Here is a 24,004-nt window from a genome sequence, read left to right as displayed (position 1 = left end):
AGATTCAGAATATTTAATTGCTGTCTTTCTGGCAGGTTTCGTTGATGAGGTATTGACGATCAAAGTCTGAATCTTGAATATAAAGCTAACTTCACCGCAGTTGACCAACGTTGGTCACCGCCTTTCGAGGTGTATTGTGTAAAAAGAGTCGACATTTTACGTAGTCTTCGACTGGATGAGCTTTACAGACCACATGTGATCAAGGGTGTTAAGTGTATCAACTGCAATATATTTGGAGTTTCTACTTTTATCTAAATGCAGAATGTTAGGGTGCTTTTGGTTGACTGTTTTGGGGCTTTTGACTCACACGAACGTGACCAAAGGCGTGACTGAAACCTGAACTAAATGTGATTGTAACTTTTATATATAGCTTTTATATAAGGGAAACCACCCTGGAATTCTTTATTTAGCAACCGCGGGACGCAGCAAGATAACATGAACATGTTAAGTCGAATTGTCTGCTTGCAGGAGTGTTTTACTTTATATGTACCTGGCTACATTCATTGAACGTGTTCCGATCTCCTTTTCTACTTATTCAATCTGGCTTTTTAAACTTTATGCAAATCCTCCGTGATGTCAGCAAAAAAAAATCACGTTTTAGTGTGTTCTACTTAAATGTTTTTGTTGTTGTCAAACCAATCAACATTGCTTGCATCAGTCATGTTACACTAACGTTTTCTGTCCACAAAATTTATGAACCTAGAATATGGAGTTATGATGTGTTTCTCCAAGCTTTACAACATGATGAGCACAATAGCAAGTACTATCCTTGTTTTTGAATTGATACTGGTGACAAGGGCATAACGAATGAACTAACTCTTCATCAGACGTTCTCACTCCAAAAATTATGCAAAGATATTTCATAGTATTTTCTCTGCAATGAAAAAAAACCATTGCACTGAGTATGGGGAACTTATTGACTTTAACGGGCTAAGTATCAAACAAAAGTTGCTACTTTTTATTTTGGTGACTGGCATGTCCACATGGATTTAACAAAATCAATGAAATAAACAAGATGTCAAAGCTCTGCAGTATATACAAATATTACAGAAATCACTCAATGGAACACTTTAGCTGTGTGTTTTAGGTATTTTAATGCGTTTTTTAGGTAAAAAGTGCTTTACCTACAGTTGTTAATGAATGAGACACAGACACACAGAAAGCCTTGGATTAAGAGGCAATTTCGGATTTATGTGCACATGGCCTCTCACACAGACTTGGTCATCATGCGGCTGGCTTTGGCAGAGTAAGGACCAGGTCTGTTCCAGGTCTCCCAGTGGAGACCCGAGGACCAGCCGATGTGTTTGCCAGCGGGCTGCCAATATCCGTTGAGGTTGGCGGAGCCACAGCGGCTGAACCACCACCCGCCGTGTCTCATGATGGCACAATGGTCCTCTGCAATGTCGCCAAAGATGCAGGGTGAACAACCATCATTGTCATTGTCTGACGTGCTGAAGCCAAAGCCATTCTGGTCAATGCCTGCGTATGTCCCGCGGAAGGCGTTACCTACAGAGAGACAGAGGAGAAGACCATCCAATTCACCTTCATTGTTGTGAATTCAAAAGCATTATTAAGCATGTCAGAATGTCAACCTAGTAAACATAGGCATAGGCGCACAGGATGGTCCGGAGGGAGTTCCCACTGTCGTCATCAAATGTGAAAAAACAATGCGTTCAGTCACCTGCATTGCCTCTGTAGGCTCCGACATTTAGTTTGTAAGCCTCACTCTCCGTGCCCAGGTGGAAGTCACTGTATTCAGCAAAGGCAGTTCCCCCTTCAAAGTCCCACAGGTCAACCCGCAGAGTTGATCTCTGTCGGGTGAGAAGAAACACGTGCCTCAGACCCAGCCAGTGGTCCTCTGGGAAGAAGCAAACAAAAATGATCATTACATTGACAATGGACCAACCTACAGTACTGGGAAGCCTACATTATAAAATACCTGAGCATTAAAACTATTAAAATGTCTCTGGCATAATCTCAACAACATCAGAGTTCTCGGTTCTCAAAGTGACCCATTCTTACTTCGTAAATGACCGAAGCCTTCCTCGTATTCAGTCCACTCCGTGTCAAAGTTAACCTGGGGACCAGTGCGCAGCTGAAACACTGTCCACCCTCCATCCGCCAGCATCTCGCAATAAACCTGAAGAAATAGACTTCTGAATTAACAACATTTTCACACGTTTTTGGTGAAGAAAACATTTCAAGAATAGAACTCTGTGGAACTCCAGTAGCTAACCAGCCTGGTCAATATTCCACAGCTAAACGTTACATGTTGGACATAAAACTTGTGCCTTGATCTGTCTGCGTCAGGGCTGATAAAACTACGAAATTGTATAGCCTCTGGATATCGTTTAGCAGCACACATGACAGCCACAGGAACTGCTAAAGCGATTTGGCTTTAGGTAATGGGCCAACACAATCCACTATCCCCCTTTCAAACGGCTCACCCATAACAGGAATTGGGTAGAGGAGCCAGCACAGTAACCTGGTTAGGTTTTCCCGTGAGCGGACCGAAGTGTCACTAAAAAGAAGTTTAACATGTTTCTCTGGGAGTTCTATGGAACTCTACAAGAGTAGTTTTGCAGCAGTGACTCACAAATAGAGCACATTATTGTTGGTAACCCATTTTATGAAAGTGGCGATGCCCACTAGCCGTGGTTTGGCAGATGTATTGACACGGTTAGCTAAACACCCTTTCCTCCGAACCACAGCTTCTCTGGTTGATCACACTTTGATTCTTATTCTGTCTATTGCTATGAGGCTAAAGAGAGAAAAATAAGCAGTTCTGCCCTTAACCTGAATTCTAATGTTTGCTGTAAACCAAACACTGAAGCACAACAATTTAAGTTTTTTAAATGGGTACAGTAAAAATGTTCCAATTAATCAAATTTTTCAAATACTTCCACCGTTTGGGAACATTTGTGTCCCCGATGTATAGTTAAGTCAGAAACACACCCTCATACACGCGCACACACGTAATTGAAATGCTTTGATATATAACATGAGGTGCAGCTCCATTTCCATCTCATGTTGTGAATAGCCTGTGACCCAAGCATGCCTATAGTGGCCTCTCAGGTTTGCAGGGCTGTGCTTACTACTGAGTCTGTGAATAGTCAAGGTTCGTCTTAGTTTTGTCCCAGGGGCAAGGCTGTCACAGTTTGCATGAATAACCTGCCAACAGATTGCCTTAGTTCCACTGTTGAATATTACAGGTGAGAAAAGAAGGTGTCAGTGAAATCCCCATCATACCTTCTAATCAGTTTTATTTGCTGGTCTGGTCAGTGGTGGTGAAGGGGTTCAGAACTCATGCACACAACCAAGGACACGTACACACAGACACTCGCACGCACACACACACACACACACACATTAATCCACAGGGCTCAGTCAGAAATCTAGTTGATATTTCACGACATTGGATCAATGACTAAGTTATCTAACTTTACACCTAATTATGGAAAAAGAAAGAGAAAGGAAAAAATATAATTTCTCTACGTTAAAAAAGGTAGAGAAGGTGAAAAAAAAGATGGAGAGAGACAAACAGGGAGCTAGTGATGAAGAGAGATTGGAAGAAATGTTTTTTATTTTATTTTTACTTTTGGAAAACTTTTGTTTAATCCACTTTTATGCAGATCCTCATGGTTCCTACAACAGATATCAAATTACCAAATGATCTATGAAACATTCCTTTTAAATTAATTGTGTATGTTATCTCTGCACTATCTGGAACTTAATAGAAAATGAATGTCTTGGACCTCTATGTAGGGGTAACTATGCCCCAAAATCTAATAATTCCCAGTCCTCATAGTTTTCTCCTGATGTGTTTAAAGCGTTGTTGTGGACATAGAACATCCAACTGTGATTATGATAGTAACTTGACTGAAACATTCTCAATGAAACCCGAAGAAATAAAGCTAGAAGGAACATACTTCTGACTGGGGTGAATTGTTTGTGTAGCGCGCTCAGTAATGAGCGGTTGGGGTTCCTTGTAAAATATTTTAGCATACGTCTTTCTAATTGCTTAGAAAGCATGGGAGCCTTCGCTCCCCATGTGCATCAGTAAGCCTTGGCTGCCAATGACCCTGTCGCCGGTTCACTGCTTTTGGATCACTTTTGATAAGTACTGACCACTTCAGACCTGGAACACCACACAAAGGCTGCAGTTTTGGAGATGCTCTGACCCAGTTGTCTAGCCATCATAATTTGGCCCTTGTCAAAGTCACTCAGATCCTTACACTAGTCCATTGTTCAACTTTGAGGACAGAACGTTCACTTGCTTCCTAATATATCCCACCTACTGACAGGTGCCATGATAACAAGATTATCAGTGTTATTCCCTTCACCTGTCAGTGGTCATAATGTTACGGCTGATTGGTGTATAACAATAGGTTATCTACGAGAGTATGTAAACCATAGGGTGTCTTACCCAGCTATTCTCCAAGGACAGTACAAAACCAATAGGTTGTAACATATAACAAAGTGTGCGCACACGCACGCCCACACGCATGCACAACGCAGTGCACCTGAGAGGGATATGCAGGGAGACACACAAGAGGAAACAGCACAAACAACTGTCTAGAGTGCTGCAAAGGGAAGTGGATGTAAAAGTGCTTCAAAGGGAAGTGGATGTAACAGATGTGTTATTGATACCTGGCCTTTACTATTTGATGTCTCCATACCTTGAATGGGGATTCAGCTGCTACTGGCTGAATGACATACACTCCACTGGTGGCATTAGGGGAGAGAGTTTTGATCTGTGTACAATCTGTTCCTGTGAAATAATAAAATAAAATAAAAATCCACAAACATAAACATATTATTATAGGGAGGGGTTAACAATAATTGTCTGTTGTCTATGCCGAGTGAGTCATAATTATTTGTACATAGCCTTTCACCTACCTTGAACAACTGCAGTTTTTTCCTGGCCCTGTACAAAACCAGCATGTTGCAAAGGTTACTTCCAGATTTATAGGAATAACATGGCTTTCAGTTTATTGGGGTGACGTTAGCCCTGCGAAGATTGCCGTCACAACATTTGACATTAAGTAATTTTTTTTTTACCAGTAATGTTCAATTACAGGGTATTATAATCTAACAGTTCTAATAGCATGTGTCCAATTTTGACTGGTAAAATGGAATGTGCATTGTTTGCATTGCAAAGCCAAAAAAGCATGACATCTAATTGTTTAATGCTACTTTGCCCATCCAAAAACAAACATGGATCCCATGTCCACTTGCCCATTGTGCACACCTATATTATGCCAGTTAGTTTAATCAGTCTCGCACTTGGGTGGCAACACAACAACCCAGCTGTCACTGGCAATGCAAACACTATCATTCCTACCGAGCCAGACCCACCCAGATTTCAAGTATTTACTATCTTCAGTTAGCTTCACACTCCCAGCTCCACTACTTGGTCTTGCAATGGGATACCTCCAGATCTTGTGATGTCTCCTTGGACTTCTGGAAACGTGTATTTCAAATAGGTTTTGAATGGATCTCTGGCTCTCAGCGGTAAGATCTCTATTGGATGTTAGATTTCAAGGAATGTCCACCACACACGACCAAGTCATTTACCCAGGATTTATATTTAAACAGAAGGATGCAACAGCAGGTCAATACTGCTTCATTCCCCCACTCATCACACCCCCAGGAAATAAAACGCACAAATCTATTCCACTGCTAGGATTTATGCTGTTGCATGGCGCAACAAGGCATTCGTTTGCTAGCTGTTTACTTTTGTAATCTGTCAAAAAGTTTGACTTCAATAGGACAAGTGAATATAGTAAAATGGTTAACTAAATTAATGTTAAGCACCTTTAGGAGCACTGCCCAAGTAAGGCATTTGATTGGGATGGCAAGTTGCCGTATACACTGCTGTTCCAATATATTTAAGCATTTTCTCAATGTAAATTTGCCAGGGCCAACAGACTAGCCATGACAAAACTTTTCCTGGAGCAGGTTAGTTAATTCATTTGATAGTTTATTTGGGGTTTAAACTCTAAGGGTCGGTTTCACAGACACAGGTATAGCTTAGTCTAGGACTAAAACAACAAGCTCAATGGAGTTTTCAATAGATTTCTTTAGTCCTTTCTAGGCTTAATCTGTGTCTGCAAAACTGGTCTAACCCCAACTAAACTGTCAAATGAATTAACTAACTTGGCTAACTCCTCAAACCAGATGGGCTAAATGATTGTGTATTTACCTGAGTCTGGTCAGTGAGGCAGATGATACAGACCAGCACCAGTCCAAAACAAATATTCTCAGTCCACATTTTGTTCAGATATTCTGAGAGCGAGAGAGAGAAAAATAACCATTTTGTTCACCATCATGGTTGTCATTGATATCACAAAAGCATGTTCACTGTAATCCCACCAAAATTACAGTCTTTTGAAATGGACTTCTTACGTATTGAAATGTTAGCTGTAGTGACACCTTATTATGTAGTATCATCATTATATTAACGATTGCATAAAATGTCACCACGTCGACTGCATTTCTACAAAACAAAGTAAACATCATAAATGCACCCTTGAAATTCAGAGCTCAACTAAATAAGGACAAAATGAAGAAGTTCCAGAACAGAATATTCTGTTGCTGCTATCATTTAACATTTCATACAGGATGATAAATATTGTCTCTGTGACCCTGTAAGTAGAGAAAAAGTACCTTTTCCCGGGTAGCACTATGTTCTATGGCCTACACACGGTTGGCTTAAAGTTCATTCAGGGAGGATTTCCTGTTGGCCTGCTAATTTCTTGACTCCCCACCTATTGAACTTCCTCACTCCACGTTTCCAGTTAGTGTCTCAGTGCCACAGCTATATAGGCAATGAGGTTGCAAAAACCCCGCCTCCACCATATGCTTGTACTATTCTTATTGTGGACTCTTCAAGCCCTGGTGCTGTCCAAACTAACAGCCCCTGCCTCAAAGAAAACACACTTACAATTCAGAGACAGAACATTACAGGAAATTACCAACAGCCTGTAGTAATGCATCCAACAGGTGGAGGGGAAAGGGGAAGGCGCGGACCTTTCCACTAAAAAATGTATCTACCATTGACAACCTACAGTGTCCACAACCTACAGAGGGCCGTGGTATGGCTTTAGACAACCCCCTGTTTTTCTCTGTGAACATGAATGTAGCGACCTGTTCCACGAGTTTATACAACATTTGCGGAGTACAACGTTGTTTCACACATAGCAGGTACTAATCCAGCCACTCCAGTTCTATAATAGCATGCTTCAGTAACACCTAAAGGGACATTGCACCACACATTCCCGGCGTATCTCCAATATCTAGCAGAAGACTGGCTATAGGTCCAACATACTTCAGACTGCCTTTGAGGCAGGTTAACCAATAAGCTCTTCTGGTCAGAGCAATGTGACTGTATGATCCACCAGTCATTTGTTTGTCCACTTAAAAGGATCCCTTGAATAGAGGATGTTATCTCTTATCTGAATTACATGGCACCATTAACATTCCTCTGCCTTGGAAGCAGAGGGACTCACGGGTACAGCACGTTACCTAAGGGAAGAGGAGGGGCAGACAAATGCCTTGTGCCAATATTCTAAGCTCTCTGACTGTTTGGAACTGAATCTTGGTAAAAAAGGGTATTTGTACTCATGCTTTGACAACCGTGCGCTGTAGAAATTATATTGTGGATTCCCTGTAAATAACTTTTCTATGTTTGAAAAATTATTTCTTATTTGGGACTTCCATGGAATGGCATTTTATAGCCAGAACAATGACCGCACTTCACTTACTGAAAACTGTATTCATCAATCACAAATGAGACAATACTGAACACTTCCAGAATAACTAATACTGAGCACTTGGAGAGTTGCTCTTTACAGCTGTTACTGGACATTATAACAAATCTTGCATGATCCCAGGACCAAACCGCTTAGAAAGATTTACCGCTAACCCAAGCTGAACTACTATCTACTCAACATGAGCAAAGGCATTACAGTATCAATATCAAGTTGGTTTTAACATTGGCACAGATGCATAGGTGTCATTTACACTGGGGACGCTGGGGACATGTCCCCACCACTTTTTGAAATGGCTGATTTTGTCCCCACCACTTTTTGAAATGGCTGATTTTGTCCCCACCACTTTTTGAAATGGCTGATTTTGTCCCCACCACTTTTTGAAATGGCTGATTTTGTCCCCACCACTTTTTGAAAGCATTTGGTTCAAATGTTCTGAAAAATCAAGCAGACCAATAAATGTTAAAGGTCTATTTGCACAAAATAAAACATGCAATGCAGTTTAGATGCAGAAAGAAACAATGTACATTGTCCAAAAACTATCACTTATTTTATTTGAATAGATTGTTATTGCTGCTTCCACAGCCATCAGTGTGTATTTGACAAACTCCAAATGTATTATTTTACTCGTGCTTATGTGTATTGAAATGTCTGAAACCTAAAATAAACATTATGAGGTTGAAAACACTGCATAGTTGTGATATATGACAGCGCTGAACGCGTCCGACTCTGGCCAGCCCACGTGCGAAAGCACAGTTTGAATCTGGCAGTTAAGCGACGTCACTGAACATTGTAAATACAATGTGGGGCCGTACTCTCAGGGGCACAGAAGTAAAAATCCCATATATGCGACCATAACGGTCATTCTTTATGCTGAGTATTTTCGTGATGTTTACTGGCCTACGTTATGCCCATTTTTGATGCGCGGCGCCGTTATTCTATATTTTTCCCATCCTGCTGTAATGTTCTTTTCATCTGATCTTTTGTCCACACCACTTTTCAACACAAACTGACGCCCCTGCACAGACGTGATCGTTTTCTTTGCTGTTAGGCTGAGTGTTTATCTGAATAGAATACCTTCTTCCTTGTCTAATAATTACCGTGAAAAGAATTTAGTCACAGTTAGCATGGCCTCTGTAGGCTCCGCCATTCAGCTTGTAGACCTCCCTCTCCGTGCCCAGACGGAAGTCACTGTATTCAGCAAAAGGAGTTCCCCCTTCAAATTCCCAGAGGTCCAACCTCACAGTTGATCTCTTGATCTTGGCAATGGTTAGAGCAAACACATTCCTCAAACCAAGCCAGAGGTCTAGGAATAAAGAAGCAAATTACATTGAGAAGGTCAATCTGAGGTTTAAAGGAAAATTAACCTTTTGTAGCACAATTCTTAGTAGGCCTATCTGTTTTTGGAAATTGAAGATGGGACCCGTCCTTACTCTGTACATTCCCAAAGCCATAATTGTATTCCTTCCACTTCCTGTTAAATAGAACCTGGGGCTCGTCCAGCCCCTGTCCTCCACCATCTTACAATGCAGCTGCAGACAATATTAATGCACTTTTGTACATACAACGTTGTTGTTGTGAAGAATAGAGTCCAAGAACGGAACCCTGATGTACAGAAACTGGCCAACCTGGCGTAAAAGCCAACATTCCCTAGCAAGGCTTTACTGCCCCTGTGTGGTTGTGCAGTCAAATGGCCGCAGGTGTAGCCAGCAGACGCAGGGTCTGGGGCCTTGTTCATCCAGTGCGCGTATGCACAAATCTGTGTGTAAACCACACGTGCAATCATTTACGCCATTCCCTGACCATGTACCAAGTGGTGGAGTATGGGATCGGCTTCTCAAATGTAACAGTGTTTTGCCATTATGAATTCATGCATTATCCCTCAACAGCCTGCTGTATTTGATTGGTTTTGTAGAAAGTAGATTTACTCAGCAGACATTGTTTTGGTATTAAAATAAATGTATTTCAGAGAGTCAGAGATGCTTTCAAATAGAACCTTATTGAACTGGCACTCAGTATGAGCGAGATATTTAATGCCTGAAAAACAAACAGTTGCATACGCTTTCCGAACACTATCACTCTATAGGTTGTTTGGAGTTCATTTGTTCATATTATATTTATGGGTTCCTAAAATCTATTTAATGTACGGCATATGTTTCCCACAGGCTTAAAGAGACGATTTTGACTATATTGGTTTGTACAGTACGTGGGTAATTAGCCGTTGTGCACCAGCACTAATGGAAAGAATACATTATATTCATCAATGGTGATTTATGATACTTTCTATGCATACTTGATAGATGAGGCGCCTGAAATGTACGATTTCATGTTTCAATACCTGGAAGTGATCTGACTTTTGGCTGAATGAAATTACACTCCACAGGTGGCTTTAAACGAGTGAGTTTTGACTTTTGTGCAATCTGTACCTGAAACAAGCAAACACAAACATGCAAACATTTACAAATTGCAATAGGCAGGGGTAAGTAAGGCGGGTAACAACAGCCCTTTTGTCTTTCCAGTGTACAGGCATTTATTTTGAAAATGTTTACACTTACCTTGAACAAATACAGATCTTTTCAGGATTTGTACAAAACCAGCACCTAATAAAGGTTATTCAGGATATACAATTTACACTCCAGGATTCAACTGTACTCTGAGGGTGGACTGTGATCATGCTTGACTGCTAACTGTTGCTGGCTTGTAGTCAATTCAGGCTAACTGGAGATAGCCATGACTTAACGAGCTGTGGAGCAGGTTAGTTCTAGAGGATAGGCTGCCATAGCACCTGCCGATAAGGTAATCCTGGGTATTAACTTTTTAAACAGACGTGTAATACAACCCTCTGGTCTAATTCTCTGGCTATTTTACTGCGTATATTTACCTCAGTATAGTCAGAGAAACAAAAGACACAAACACCAGTCCAAAACAAATATTCCCAGTCCACATTGTCCAATTTTCTAATTGAAACATTGTCATAACCACTATATCCACTGCATTCCCAGTACTGTAGACATCGGTTTGACTAAATAAGAAAACATTTGGTTGCTGTAAAAAAAATCTTCTGCTGAAATCATTTGACATTTTGCACAATTGCAAATTTTAAATGATGTGACTCATGTAAAGATAGCATACCTTCTCCTGTGTAGTCCTTTATGGAGCACCACTTATCGAACTTTATACACTCGACATACAGTCCATCCCACTGCGTTATGTTTATATGGTACCCCATGTTTGGGGGTGTGACCTTGACAAACTCCTCTTCCTGGTTTTTCAAAGTGTCGGTCTTCTGAGGGCCTTGGGTGAGTATTTTGCTCAAGACCAAACCAGACCAAGCTTCTTTCTGAAACCATCCCAAGTTGCTCCGTAATGATTTTGTAATCATTTGAACCTGTTTTGGTGATCATGTTTCAAATGTTAGCCAGCTGTAAAAAATTGCATTGTCATTAACAACAAGTCCTGCTGTCCTCTACAGTGGATATACAATAAAATATAAGTAAAACATTTTTTAAATGTGTTTCTTATGTTCAAAAATACTCGGGCTGAAAAACAAAAAAGGAGAAAATCCAATTTAGTTTCAAAATGACCAAAACTGGATGGTAAGAAAAGAATGGTATTTGTATTGGAGGTGCATGTCTTCTTGTGCCTCCAACCCCCACCAACTATTAAATGTTGCCTTACAAATCATCCTGGAGAAGTGCCTTAACAACAAATATTCTCAAGAGCAGCTTTAGTAACAATGGCTTTAAGAAACAGCTGAGAGAATTAACAAAACTCATAAAAATGTTCAAATGATTTACTTAACCTTAAGATTATTCTGGGTAACCACCCCTGGATCATTGTGTCGAAAGGAAATGTTTCATTAGTCAACACAAGTCCACCCAGTTCATTTCACAAGCACAGGATGGATACACATGGCAAACAGCTGCTTATTTAGTTAAACCTTTCAGTAGAAATTAGTACATAAACATTTACCTAAGGATGGAACGGGAGATTGACAGACGGATCGGTGCAGCTTCTGCAGTAATGCAGTCGATGTATCGGTCTGTCGTGGTGAAGAAAGAGCTGAGCCGCAAGGCGAAGCTCTCGATTTACCAGTCAATCTACGTTCCTACTCTCACCTATGGTCATGAGCTTTGGGTCATGACCGAAAGGACAAGATCCCGGATACAGGCGGCCGAAATGAGCTTTCTCCGCAGGGTGGCCGGGCGATCCCTTAGAGATAGGGTGAGAAGCTCGGTCACCCGGGAGGAGCTCAGAGTAGAGCCGCTGCTCCTCCACATCGAGAGGGGTCAGCTGAGGTGGCTTGGGCATCTTTTTCGGATGCCTCCGGAACGCCTTCCTGGGAAGGTGTTCCGGTCCCGTCCCACCGGGAGGAGACCCCGGGGAAGACCTAGGACACGCTGGAGGGACTATGTCTCCCGGCTGGCCTGGGAACGCCTCGGTGTCCCCCCGGAAGAGCTGGAGGAAGTGTCTGGGGAGAGGGAAGTCTGGGCATCCCTGCTTAGACTGCTGCCCCCGCGACCCGGCCCCGGGTAAGCGGAAGAAGATGGTATGGTATGGTAACATTTACCTATCTGACTTCGAAGACAGATTTATCTGTCTCTACTCAAACCATTTGCTATAATGTATTTGTTTTATTTAATTGTGTTTTTTTTTGAGAGAATTCACAAAACTTTCAAAGTTGTCCACCGATGTGGGGAAATTGATAAAACCACCTGATTTATTAAAAGAAACTATACATTTTCTCTATGATTCACACTATTTTCAAGAGATTGTGTGTTGTTGCAGTTTAGCCACTTTTCTAAGATCTCAGGGAAACAACTCATTTGTGAGAGTTAGCCAGATGATCAATGTTTATGTATGAGTTTATCTGACTATATCTTTACATTGATGCATACACTGTGTGTGGTGCGTGTATGTGTGTGTGTGTGTGTGTGTGTGTGTGTGTGTGTGTGTGCACGTGTATACACGTGTACACACAATCAGAGTTCCCCTGGTCACTCCAACCCAGACAAGTCACTTTTCTGATTGATCATCTGAGTCTTCATTCACTATCAGTTCATTTTACTGACTGATAACCAGGAGCACCCTGAACTTAATAGTTGTCCCCCTTGACTTCGACCCAGCTGGGTGGAATCCATCATGAATGGTCTAAGATCTGTCCCCTCATGGTCACCGACCTTATCTGTCTCCACAGTCCGCTGGGGTTTGGGGTCCGGGGTGCCCTATGATGATCAGGTGACACAGATCTTGCATGCCCACGCAGGAGGCATGCTGTCATAGGGGATATACGTTTGGTTTTCATCTCTCCACCCCTCTTTGGTCCTCATCTCTGGGTCTTTCTCAACTCTTTCGTGGGCCTTTTCTCCAAATGTCTTAGGCTCACCCGAGAGTTCCCACTCAGTTTGTGTAGAGTAGGGATTCTCTAGAACCTTTAGGAGTCTGCGGACCTGAAAAAGAGATGCCTTGACAAAATTATCAAATCTCGGTACCAACAGATTACATATATTTACAAGTGTTTTAATAATGCATCTCAATCAGTGAAGCTATAGAGTGGATTTACCAAAACCCCATGTCACACTATGTGTTGATACTCATAGGATCAAAAGAAAAGCAGCACTGTTTACTGATCAACTTTCTCCATTTAAATTCCTCTTTAACATTATCATGATTCCACAGTACTGAAGACCAGTTAACACAAAGATATATGTTCGCTTATGGCTCCAAAACATGAGGCAAAAGATTCTAATGGGTATTGCTAAAAGAGCAATCTTAGCAATAAAAAAAAAAAAAAAAAAACACAAAATACTGTATGTTACCAGTTACTATTAGCAATCCTGAAATCTGAAATCAGTTACTGATGACGTTTCAAGTAATCCACCCAACACTCAATACATACAGTAATACAAAACATACAGCAACTACAATAAGTTCCCAGAAATCCGATTTTCCATGTGTTGATAGAAACAGTGTATATAGTAGATAGAGTATGTGAATCCTGCCCATTTTCTTTATATTTAAATTCAACATCAGATTTAAACTCCTAGCCAGAGTGATTTACCTCTGAGAAGTCTCCATTTTCAGCAGCTAGTATTGCATTTTGGGCAATGTAGTTACGGAGGACCACACGTGGGTTGGTCCTGTCCATAATGTGTACTCTCTCCTGCTGTATGGTACCCAGGTCACTCGCTCCATCACATTCCCTAGCCAACCGCTTCCTGGGTCATCGAACACACAGGAGGGGTGGGGTTAACCATGTGCGTACCAAGAAAGAACATGTGAATTCAGACATTCTAAAAAATGCAGTGTTGTTTGGATAACCCAATGGCTTTTTAAAATGTTTAAACTGCTCGGTTATTGAGGTGAGCCAGGGGGTTAGATCAGATGACTGGAGGCATGCCTTTTTTGATGCCTGATAGGATAATTCTATTTTGCCTACTTGGTCATCAATGACAGCATGTATTCTTTTGGTTTATCTTTTCTGTTTAGTGTTATCACGTGCCAAGATTGGGCACCTTTGGAAATGTTTTGAAACTTATGCACATGTTTGAATTTCTTGTTCAAATTTCCAGGTTATTCACACAAACCACCTGGTGGACTCATAACCCAGAATGTGTTTCATCTCATACCCTGGGCCAGTCTAGTTGTTTTTTGCTCAGCATTTATTAGTGCACAGTACAGTTTTACCTCGGGGACCTCATTGCTGCTATCTCTGCATCCCAGTTGCACATGCTAGCTTACTCCTTCAATTTTCACGGATTGCACATTTAGAATACCATTTAGAATTGGCATTTGAACCCACACAACCATTATCCCACTTATAACATAAACTATACTTAATACATTTGTACTGCATTTGCCTTCATTGCACATCTATACATTCCACTTGTAATATACATATAATAAATACTTGTAAATATAATTTTCTGCCCTCTTCTGTTTGCACTTCTGGTTAGATGCTAACTGCATTTCATTGTTCTGTACTTGTACTTGTTCAATGACAATAAAGTTGAATCTTATCTAATCTAATAAAGGAAGAATGATATTTCTAACATTCAATAACCACCAAGCAAGTGTTATTGAATATGACACTTGATCCACTATTTCCAAACTAACTTACCTGTATTGGCTGACCCAGCGGAGCCAATCCTCTCTCTGCTTTGCTCTAAGCTCATCCTGATTGGTACTCAGCAGCTCCTTCAACCATCCCATCTTCTCCAGCTGATGGGCCACTTCTGGTTGGTCCGCCACCAGGCTAAACATGGCTGGGTTCGTCTGGGCCATGGAAAAGACCATAGCCAGGTCACTGTGTGCAAAGAGGCAGGGACACGAGTTAAGACTGTCAATGTATTACTAATAATCTGTATTAACTGAATATGAACACACTCAGATTGTATCTTAAATACTTGCATTACCTTGTTTAGCTGTATTGCTAGCTAGCTAGTTAGCCATGACATATATTCACAACCTAAATTAAGTCCTATTTTTACACTAAACACTTAGCCTTAACTTACAGATTTTCCTTGTATGATTTTTCTCCAAATCGCTGATTGCATGTCAGGAAAGCACAATGAATACAATTATATTAGGAGCAGCAACAGTTTTTTTAATGCAAACAATCTTTGAAACAGTTGTTATGGTAAACCAAGTGGTGGCAAAGTGATTGGGAGCATTGGACCTGGAACTGAAAAGGTTAATAACCAATGTCAAATTTCGTTTGGACCTTTAAGTGTAGTTGACGACTTATCCATTAATGACATGTACTGATGTGCATCTTGTGTTTCCATTCCTGTGAACCAATCTGAATTCAAACAGAGCTGAAATCTATTTTGATATCTGTCTGTGTTGGGGAAATCTAGTCAAGTATGGTTCAGGACCAGCTCCCAGGTGGGCCACGCCACCTCACCCCCCTCACCAGGGCTCCATGGTGGGCATGTTAGCCACCTTAAGCTCCTCCAGGGAGGCACACTGCTGCAGAATGCGGTCCACCACCAAACTGACGACCACAGCCTCCTCCCCCTCCACTGGGCAGGATAAACCACTCAGCATGCGGAAGGTGTTGGTGAAGTCTGCTCCTGGGACAGACAGAGAGTTTGAGCGGGAAATTCACAGGTACGGTTGAATTCTGTAGTTTGTTTTTTTCAAGCCAGTTAACTCTGAGCTGACCCATCCCTCTCCACAGACCTGTGTTGTGCATGAGTCGCAGCAGCTCAGAGACAAGCTCATGGTCTTCCGGTTCTTTCCGCATCACTAGGCCCAGCTTCCTCCTCATGTTGGCCAGGTAGAAGGTCTTGTAGAGGGGCATGAACTCGTCCAAGATGGCCGCTGCCTCAGAGGCATGAAGCTCAGAGCCCAGGGCTTCAGCTAGACGAGCCAGGTTCCAATGGCAAACAGACGGCTGGGCTCGATATGAGTAACGCCCTCTGCGGTCAGACGCATTACACACATACTCCGGGTCATATCTGGAATACGACAAGAGACGGCGGAGTTTATCAATAAGCTCTTATTACTAGCCATTATGCGCCATGTACCATGGTGTTACCAAATATGTATGATAATTTATCTTAACAGATCAATGAACCTTTCTACCTCATACGCACTTAGCTTATCTTTCGGTTATTTATCACTTTGCACTCACGGCAACCATGAAATAATGAAACATTGATTTCCTGCGTCCTGAAGCTCCTTTTTGAACAGGAAATAGAGGCTGATTCACCTGTCCATGAAGCCAAAGGGGCCATAGTCCACTGTGAGGCCCAGTATGCTCATGTTGTCTGTGTTGAGGACACCGTGACAGAAACCAACGCTTTGCCACAGAGCCACCAGTCGAGCCGTCCGCACTGTCACCTTAAAACACAAGGGGGCGCCACAGAACTAGTTTACAGGGCCAGAGTACAGGTAATCAACAAGGGATGTAGGACCCTTTCATTTTGCTCCACATTTCAGAGACAAAATATTTGTTGAATGGCCTCGTTCTCCGTATTTCAGGTACTTAAATAGTGAAGCAAAACTGTTCAAACCTCTTTGAAAAATGCTGTGTTCCTATCTTTACAGTCGCCGTGGTTTCGTTGGATGTCAGGGTAAAAGGTATCAATGACGTAATCCAGTAGCTGAGCCCGAATGTCATGACGCCCTGGACTGGGACCCCGTCGGCCTGAAAACTCATCACGGGAATGGAAGATCTCAAAAGACCCGAACCTGCACAAGCAAGTGGGCCTTGAGTAACAAAAGTAGCCTTCATGGCAAGTCAGCTACATCCCTTATGTCCACAGAAAAATATAGGACAACCACCAAATAAACATTCACCTTATGAAGGAGGGGGCAATGCGCAAGACCACTGAACACCTCTCTGGGCGTCGTTGGCCCTGGTTAAGTGGGTCTCTGCTGACACAGAGGTCAGAGGTCACCAGAGAGGCAGCACGGGTGGTGGGAATGCCCAGGCCGGCCATGGCCTCACTGCACAGGAACTCCCGGATGCTGGAGCGAAGAACCTTCCGTCCATCTGACTCTCTGAGGACATGAGGGTGACATGGATTTGTAAAATAACAGTTGGAATGTGGTTATAGTGATGGTCAACTTCTGTGTTAAAATATCTATTTTTATGTAGCTTTGCCCACATGTAATGATGTAAAGACTTTCTGATTGTATGACTACATGCAGTGCACATGAAATATTTTGTTAGAGCATCTGACCAGAAACTTAAAGAATGCTATTGAATCTCGAATTTGTATGAAAATATAAGAGTAATGAAATAAATAAAAGTGACAGCTGAAATTCATAAGCATTCTTGGTACAAGTTGCATTCCAAAGAGTTAAAATCTAAAGAAAACAAGGCCAACTCAAGGAGGACCCGTTCAGAAGCCTGTGCATGGTTTATTTTGCCAAGAAGTTAATCCCATAAACAGCTCTACAGCTGTGATTAAGTCATGTCACATGCACATGGCCCTAATGTAGCCATGGGAGACTTAACTGAAAGGTAATTTACATCAAGTCAGGAAATTGCCCTAAGGTGTGCCTGGAGGTACACTCTGGAACATAGTGTCACATTCCAGGGCCTGTTATTTGAGACCTATCGTGTTATCATAAAGAAGCCTTAGAAACCCCAGTGGGACATTTTCAACGTGATTGACACAGAAGCTGTTACCTGGAGTAGGGTGTGACGCCTGCTCCCTTCACTTGTATTTCCCATCGTCCACATGGATTGTCATGCAGCAGGGAGCCCAGCTGACCACCGGGTGCTTCCACCTCACCAAGGTAACACACCGCCCCGTCACCCAGCTGGCCAGCAAACACCCCGAACTGATGCCCGCTGTAACAATGTGCAGCCGGCTCTGCACCTGGTAAGACTTTTGAACCGCTCAGGTATTCTGGGCCGAGCGGGTCGTGCAATACTTCTTCAGCGTTTAGCCCAAGCAAAGCAAGTGCTGAGCCGGATACTGCCACGAAAGTGGGGTTGATAAGAGGTTGTGGCTGGACCTGGGAGAAACATGCTCCACTCACCGTTCGTGAACCTGGTTCTTCAGAGGTGTCAAGAGGAAGTTTTTTCAACACAACGTTGTTGAACGGTAGGTACTCAAGAGTACATGATGCAGAGATCCCAGAGTCCATTCTGACATTGACTACACAGTGACTACACAGTGACTACACAGTGACTACACAGTGACTATGGTAACAGACGTTGTCAGCTTCTGACACGAAACCAGCTCTGTAATCCGCCTACTGATTTACCCTGCCGCAACCCTCTCACAATGAGGAGCTCAGTGCACTATAAATAAAGGTCACAATAGGCTCCACTCAATATTGAATAGAATACACCAGGTCATATTATTGAATAGAATACACCAGGTCATATTATTGAATAGAATACACCAGGTCATATTATTGAATAGAATACACCAGGTCATATTATTGAATAGAATACACCAGGTCATATTATTGAATAGAATACACCAGGTCATATTATTGAATAGAATACACCAGGTCATATTATTGAATAGAATACACCAGGTCATATTATTGAATAGAATACACCAGGTCATATTATTGAATAGAATACACCAGGTCATATTATTGAATAGAATACACCAGGTCACATTATTGAATAGAATACACCAGGTCATATTATTGAATAGAATACACCAGGTCATATTATTGAATAGAATACACCAGGTCACATTATTGAATAGAATACACCAGGTCACATTATTGAATAGAATACACCAGGTCATATTATTGAATAGAATACACCAGGTCATATTATTGAATAGAATACACCAGGTCATATTATTGAATAGAATACACCAGGTCATATTATTGAATAGAATACACCAGGTCACATTATTGAATAGAATACACCAGGTCATATTATTGAATAGAATACACCAGGTCATATTATTGAATAGAATACACCAGGTCACATTATTGAATAGAATACACCAGGTCATATTATTGAATAGAATACACCAGGTCATATTATTGAATAGAATACACCAGGTCACATTATTGAATAGAATACACCAGGTCACATTATTGAATAGAATACACCAGGTCATATTATTGAATAGAATACACCAGGTCATATTATTGAATAGAATACACCAGGTCATGTTATTGAATAGAATACACCAGGTCATATTATTGAATAGAATACACAAGGTCACATTATTGAATAAAATACACCAGGTCATATTATTGAATAGAATACACCAGGTCATATTATTGAATAGAATACACCAGGTCATATTATTGAATAGAATACACCAGGTCACATTATTGAATAGAATACACCAGGTCATATTATTGAATAGAATACACCAGGTCACATTATTGAATAGAATACACCAGGTCATATTATTGAATAGAATACACCAGGTCATATTATTGAATAGAATTCACCAGGTGGCATTATTGAATAGAATACACCAGGTCACATTATTGAATAGAATACACAAGGTCACATTATTGAATAAAATACACCAGGTCATATTATTGAATAGTATACACCAGGTCATATTATTGAATAGGATACACCAGGTCATAATATTGAATAGAACACAACAGGTCATAATACTGAATAGAATACAACAGGTCATATTATTTACTAGAATAGACCATGTCAAATTATTTAATTTGACAGGTTATGTTACTGAATAGAAAAGACCAGATTATGTTATTGAATATGATGGACCAGGGTAGATTATTGAATAGTATAGTCCAAGTCACTATATTGAAAAATATCGACCAGTTCATGTTATTGAATAGAACAGACCAGGTCACATAATTGAATAGAATAGACCAGGTCATATTATTAAGCAGAAAACATCAGGTCACATCATTGAATAGAATAGACCAGGTCACATAATTGAATAGAATAGACCAGATCATATTATTGAGCAGAATACATCAGGTCACATTATTGAATAGAATAGACCTGGTTACATTATCGAATAGAATAGACCACATCATATTATTGTGTTCTAGTATAAAAAGATCTAATCACACTTGTCTTATAGGGTTAAAATTAACTGTCATACAGATACCCATAATTCAACATGATGACCGTGTGTAGCCACGGAGGCCCAGATGGAATTGTAGGGTTCCCTAGCTGAGGATTTAACACTTGGGTGCATTTCCAGCACAGATTCTGGCCATAAAACAAAGCCCAGGTAGCGTCCAAGGCCTTTAAAATGCAGATGGAACCGTTGTGTCTGCCAGTCTGTGGAGGAGGAGAAACATTTGGCAATATACAGCTCTGGAAAAAATTAAGAGACCTCTGCACCTTTTTCTTTCCTTTCCAAAAAAGTTGAAAAGGAATGTTTTTTCCAATCTCTTACCTTTTTCCGGAGCTGTATATATACTGAAGAGAAAGTACTGTGTAAGTATTCCCCTTATTTGGTTTTGGTCATGACGGTGGGTTTTGGAAATGGACATTGAATCACAGGCTTAGTTATATATTGGTTCAGTTTTTTAACATTTTCACAATTGAACACGATCATGCATGATACCATAACCCAAATTAATGCAATGCCGTTTAATACAAACTGTCTCAAAATGCATAAAGAATACACAAAACCTATGTCCTATGCAGATGTACAGACACATCAAAACACAATCTGTTTTGAAAGATTTACTCAACTCAGTGTCATTTTGTTATCAGAGTGCTTTTTTTTTTTTTTTTTTTACAGCAAAGAGTTAATTTCCTTTGAATAACTCAGTGAAATATTCTTCTGTGTGAATGTATTTTGTGAATATAGCATATCATAGCCACATCAACATGAGTAGCATAATAGTATAATGTGCTTTATGTCACTTATGCCAACGACAACCAACCGCTATGAAGTACAACCATTCTCTTTGGTTAGGTGTGTGACACAGATTTTCTTAGTCAGTCATTGCATGTGCATTTTGTTCATGCCTGGCACCATCACTGATAAGCATTAGAATAAATGTCAGAATATCTGGAATAAGAAACACGCACACAATATAATTACAAGAGGAAGACAATTGGTGCACAGTGAATATTGAGGTGTAGAGAATGGTGATTGCAAGATTACATCAGGAATGTATTGATCCAATGGGGGAGTGAGTGTTAGCTTGAATGGGAATGTGATAATCACTCAGTTAATGACAATTTTCTGACTACAGTACTGCTTCATGCTAATGCTTTGGGACCATTGCCGAAGAGGTCTTTGTTTGAATTTGTGCACACCAAGACCATGATACATTCTTGTTAAATGAAAGAATATCCTATTGTCTGTTTACAGTAGAATTTAGACCTCTTCCAATTATGATCAGACCTCTTCCAATTATTGATTTTGATAAATAGTACAGCAACATCCCACTTCAAATATAAAAGTAATTATTACATTTATCCATAATCTGGATTATTTCATAGAACAAAATGGGTGCAAATGAATGAATCACTTTGTTTCACAGCTCGTCTTTTTCAACCGTCCCACCCGTACTATGTATGTTCAGTCTTCACATCTTGGTTGGTGGTTATCCGTCATTAACAGTAACTGTACTTACAGTCATGTCGATGGTTAGTCTCCTTAAATGTTCAAGTATATGCAGGTGTCACATGCCTCAGGATGGTTTCGTGGATATGAACAGAAGCAGGTCAGGCACAGTTAAACTCTTTCTTGGGTTAAAGTTTTCTAGTAGAAGTTAGTCACTCTACCTGTAAGATATTTTTGAAATCTTCTGCTGATTAATGACATGTTCTCTATTATCCTGTTTGGCATGCAAATTCAAAGTTACAGACATTGTGCTGTCCACATTTTATTTCTTACCTTACGAGGAATTGTTCCCTAGTCAAGGGTTTCTCTGTTCTCTTTAATAGTGTGCTATTGGTTGGTGTTGTCTTGGTTGCAAGCGGTTAGCCAGAAGACAGGCCAGTGCAATTCCGCCAATCTGCGTCAAGGCTAGCCCTAGCACAGTGGCAGCAATGTGGAAGACGTTATCATTGACCAAACTGAACACCTTCCGGAAACATCCGCGCGGATGGATCCCAGCGGCTGCCGCCCCGTCACTGCCCACATCTGGCACGGGTCGGTTCCTGCAGCCCTTGCGTCGTACACAGCAGCTGTCAGGAAGTGACACGAAGGAGTCGTTGCCAATGGGCAAGAAGGGTGCGTCCAGATTGGCCCAGTTGGAGGTCAGCCAGTCCTGCCAGCCCTCAGCCCCACAGCACTCCAGGGCCCTCTGCAGGCTGTCCAGAGCGTCGGCGCGGCCCTCGTCTTCACCGTAGCCCGCGACCGCCTGCTGCAGTCCACTTCGGAAACCTCCGGCTATGTCTTCCCGGTAGAACAGGCCTGAGAGCCCAGCCGCCAGCCCTGCCATCAGCGCTGCCAGCTGGAAGAAGCCATAAGCACGCAGCACCAAGGGTAGATTGGCAGCCACTCCCAGACAGCCCAGGAAGCCCCAGGCCGTAACAGTGCCCCCGGTGGCCAGGAGGATTAGCGGGGCGTTGGGGTAGTGGTTTCCCGACAGCAGCATGTAGTTGGCTAACGACACCTGCGCCCAGACGCCCAGGGTAAAGATGGCCAGGCCGGCAGCCCAGAACAGGCAGCTGAAGGCCAGCAGGGACAGGCGCAGCAAGGGCATGACACCCACCGCCCTGCAGCAGGGCCGGGGGGCGCCGTCACGGAGGACCGGGGGCTCCAGGGAGGCGTCTGAGCACAGGGACAGCGAGAGGCGCTGTTGCTGCGTTTGCTCCTGATGCTGCTGCTCCTGGAAGGGTGGGAGCAGGTACCCAGGGAGCGGAGACGGCCGCCGGGGTGCAGCAGGAGGGGTTAGGAGGCCCGGTCCCCGGGGAGAGGAGAGCCTCCGCGCCGCTAGCTGCTCGCGTTCCCAGTCCACCACTCGCCTGGGGCTCAGCCGGACGGGCGAGGAGTCGTAGGACAGTGCACAGCTCATGGCACTTTGCTCTGGGTTTATCTACCTCCCTGTCTTGGCTCTCTCTCTCTCTCCTCCTCTCTCTCCCGTTCTCTCTGTTGTCGGTGTACAACACACAGCCCCGTCTCCCTGCTCTTCACCACTGGCTGGCAACCCGCAACCCCGCCCCCCCCCCCATTCCTCTGTACCCCCCACTTCACCGTAAATCTTGTTGATGGGGTGTCGGGGTCTCTGTGTTATCGGCATCCGCAGCCCCCCTCTTCATGCCCCCACTTAATTATCTGTTCATGTCAGGGACTCCTTCCACCCGCGTGGTCACCAGCCTTCTGTGACAGTCCCCTCAGTGCCGCATCCCCCCCCCCACTCCCTCCCTCTCTGTCTTCGCCTCCCTCTGGTCAGGGAGAGAGGTGTATATGGTTCCCAGGACTCTGGGGAACCACCCACGCATCCCTTCTCTCATTGCGGAGGAGTCACATGTCCTGGTTTTAGTACCCTCTGTGGTCCTTTTATGGCATCAATGAGCCTGCCCCCCCCCCCCATTTTGATATGTGCAGTATTTTTAGAATAGTCTGAACGAATACCCACGCTTGATAGGTTGCTGTATGTTGTTTGGATGAGGCACGCGGTTCAGTGAGCCAAAGTCATTAAAGGATATGGCATAGAAATGTATGCATGGACTGCAATATTTTCAAACACTTAGGGGATTAGATGACAACAGAAACAAATGCTAGATTGATACTGGATGTGTGTTCTATGTTAGGGATCGCTACCAAACCTATTTGTTTATATTCGTTTGGGAATTTAGGTTTTTTATTTGACTAGATAGTATTGAAAGA

The 24,004-nt window shown here is 42.3% G+C and overlaps 2 protein-coding genes across 4 annotated transcripts; both read right to left on the bottom strand.

Moving 5' to 3' along the window:
- Window positions 1-1,075: 1,075 nt before the first annotated feature.
- On the bottom strand, window positions 1,076-11,771 carry LOC105020413 (angiopoietin-4). 3 transcript variants are annotated; one of them, XM_034289996.1, is made up of 8 exons: window positions 10,328-11,771; window positions 10,111-10,198; window positions 6,206-6,288; window positions 4,900-4,927; window positions 4,680-4,771; window positions 2,023-2,140; window positions 1,682-1,858; window positions 1,076-1,506 (listed from the first exon to the last, which is right to left on the bottom strand). In XM_034289996.1, the coding sequence occupies exons 3-8, from the start codon at window positions 6,272-6,274 to the stop codon at window positions 1,208-1,210; spliced, it is 783 nt and encodes a 260-aa protein (XP_034145887.1). In that variant the 5' UTR covers window positions 6,275-6,288; window positions 10,111-10,198; window positions 10,328-11,771; the 3' UTR covers window positions 1,076-1,207. The 3 variants fall into 3 exon arrangements, with proteins under 3 accessions (XP_034145887.1, XP_028972757.1, XP_028972756.1); XM_029116924.2 differs by having other exon boundaries at window positions 10,905-11,771; XM_029116923.2 differs by lacking the exons at window positions 10,111-10,198; window positions 10,328-11,771 and adding an exon at window positions 6,670-6,817.
- Window positions 11,772-12,691: 920 nt separating this feature from the next.
- On the bottom strand, window positions 12,692-18,469 carry LOC105020414 (protein adenylyltransferase SelO-1, mitochondrial). Its single transcript, XM_010887417.4, has 9 exons — window positions 17,917-18,469; window positions 17,079-17,282; window positions 16,793-16,970; window positions 16,489-16,619; window positions 15,957-16,234; window positions 15,688-15,847; window positions 14,893-15,078; window positions 13,834-13,990; window positions 12,692-13,222 (listed from the first exon to the last, which is right to left on the bottom strand). Exons 1-9 carry the CDS (start codon window positions 18,378-18,380, stop codon window positions 12,998-13,000), a joined length of 1,983 nt encoding a protein of 660 aa, XP_010885719.3. The 5' UTR covers window positions 18,381-18,469; the 3' UTR covers window positions 12,692-12,997.
- Window positions 18,470-24,004: the final 5,535 nt, after the last annotated feature.

This window comes from Esox lucius, chromosome 23, assembly GCF_011004845.1.
Source record: "Esox lucius isolate fEsoLuc1 chromosome 23, fEsoLuc1.pri, whole genome shotgun sequence".
NCBI lineage: Eukaryota > Metazoa > Chordata > Actinopteri > Esociformes > Esocidae > Esox > Esox lucius.
Note: the sequence above shows the minus strand (reverse complement) of the source record. Positions and strands in the feature narration are given on the sequence as shown.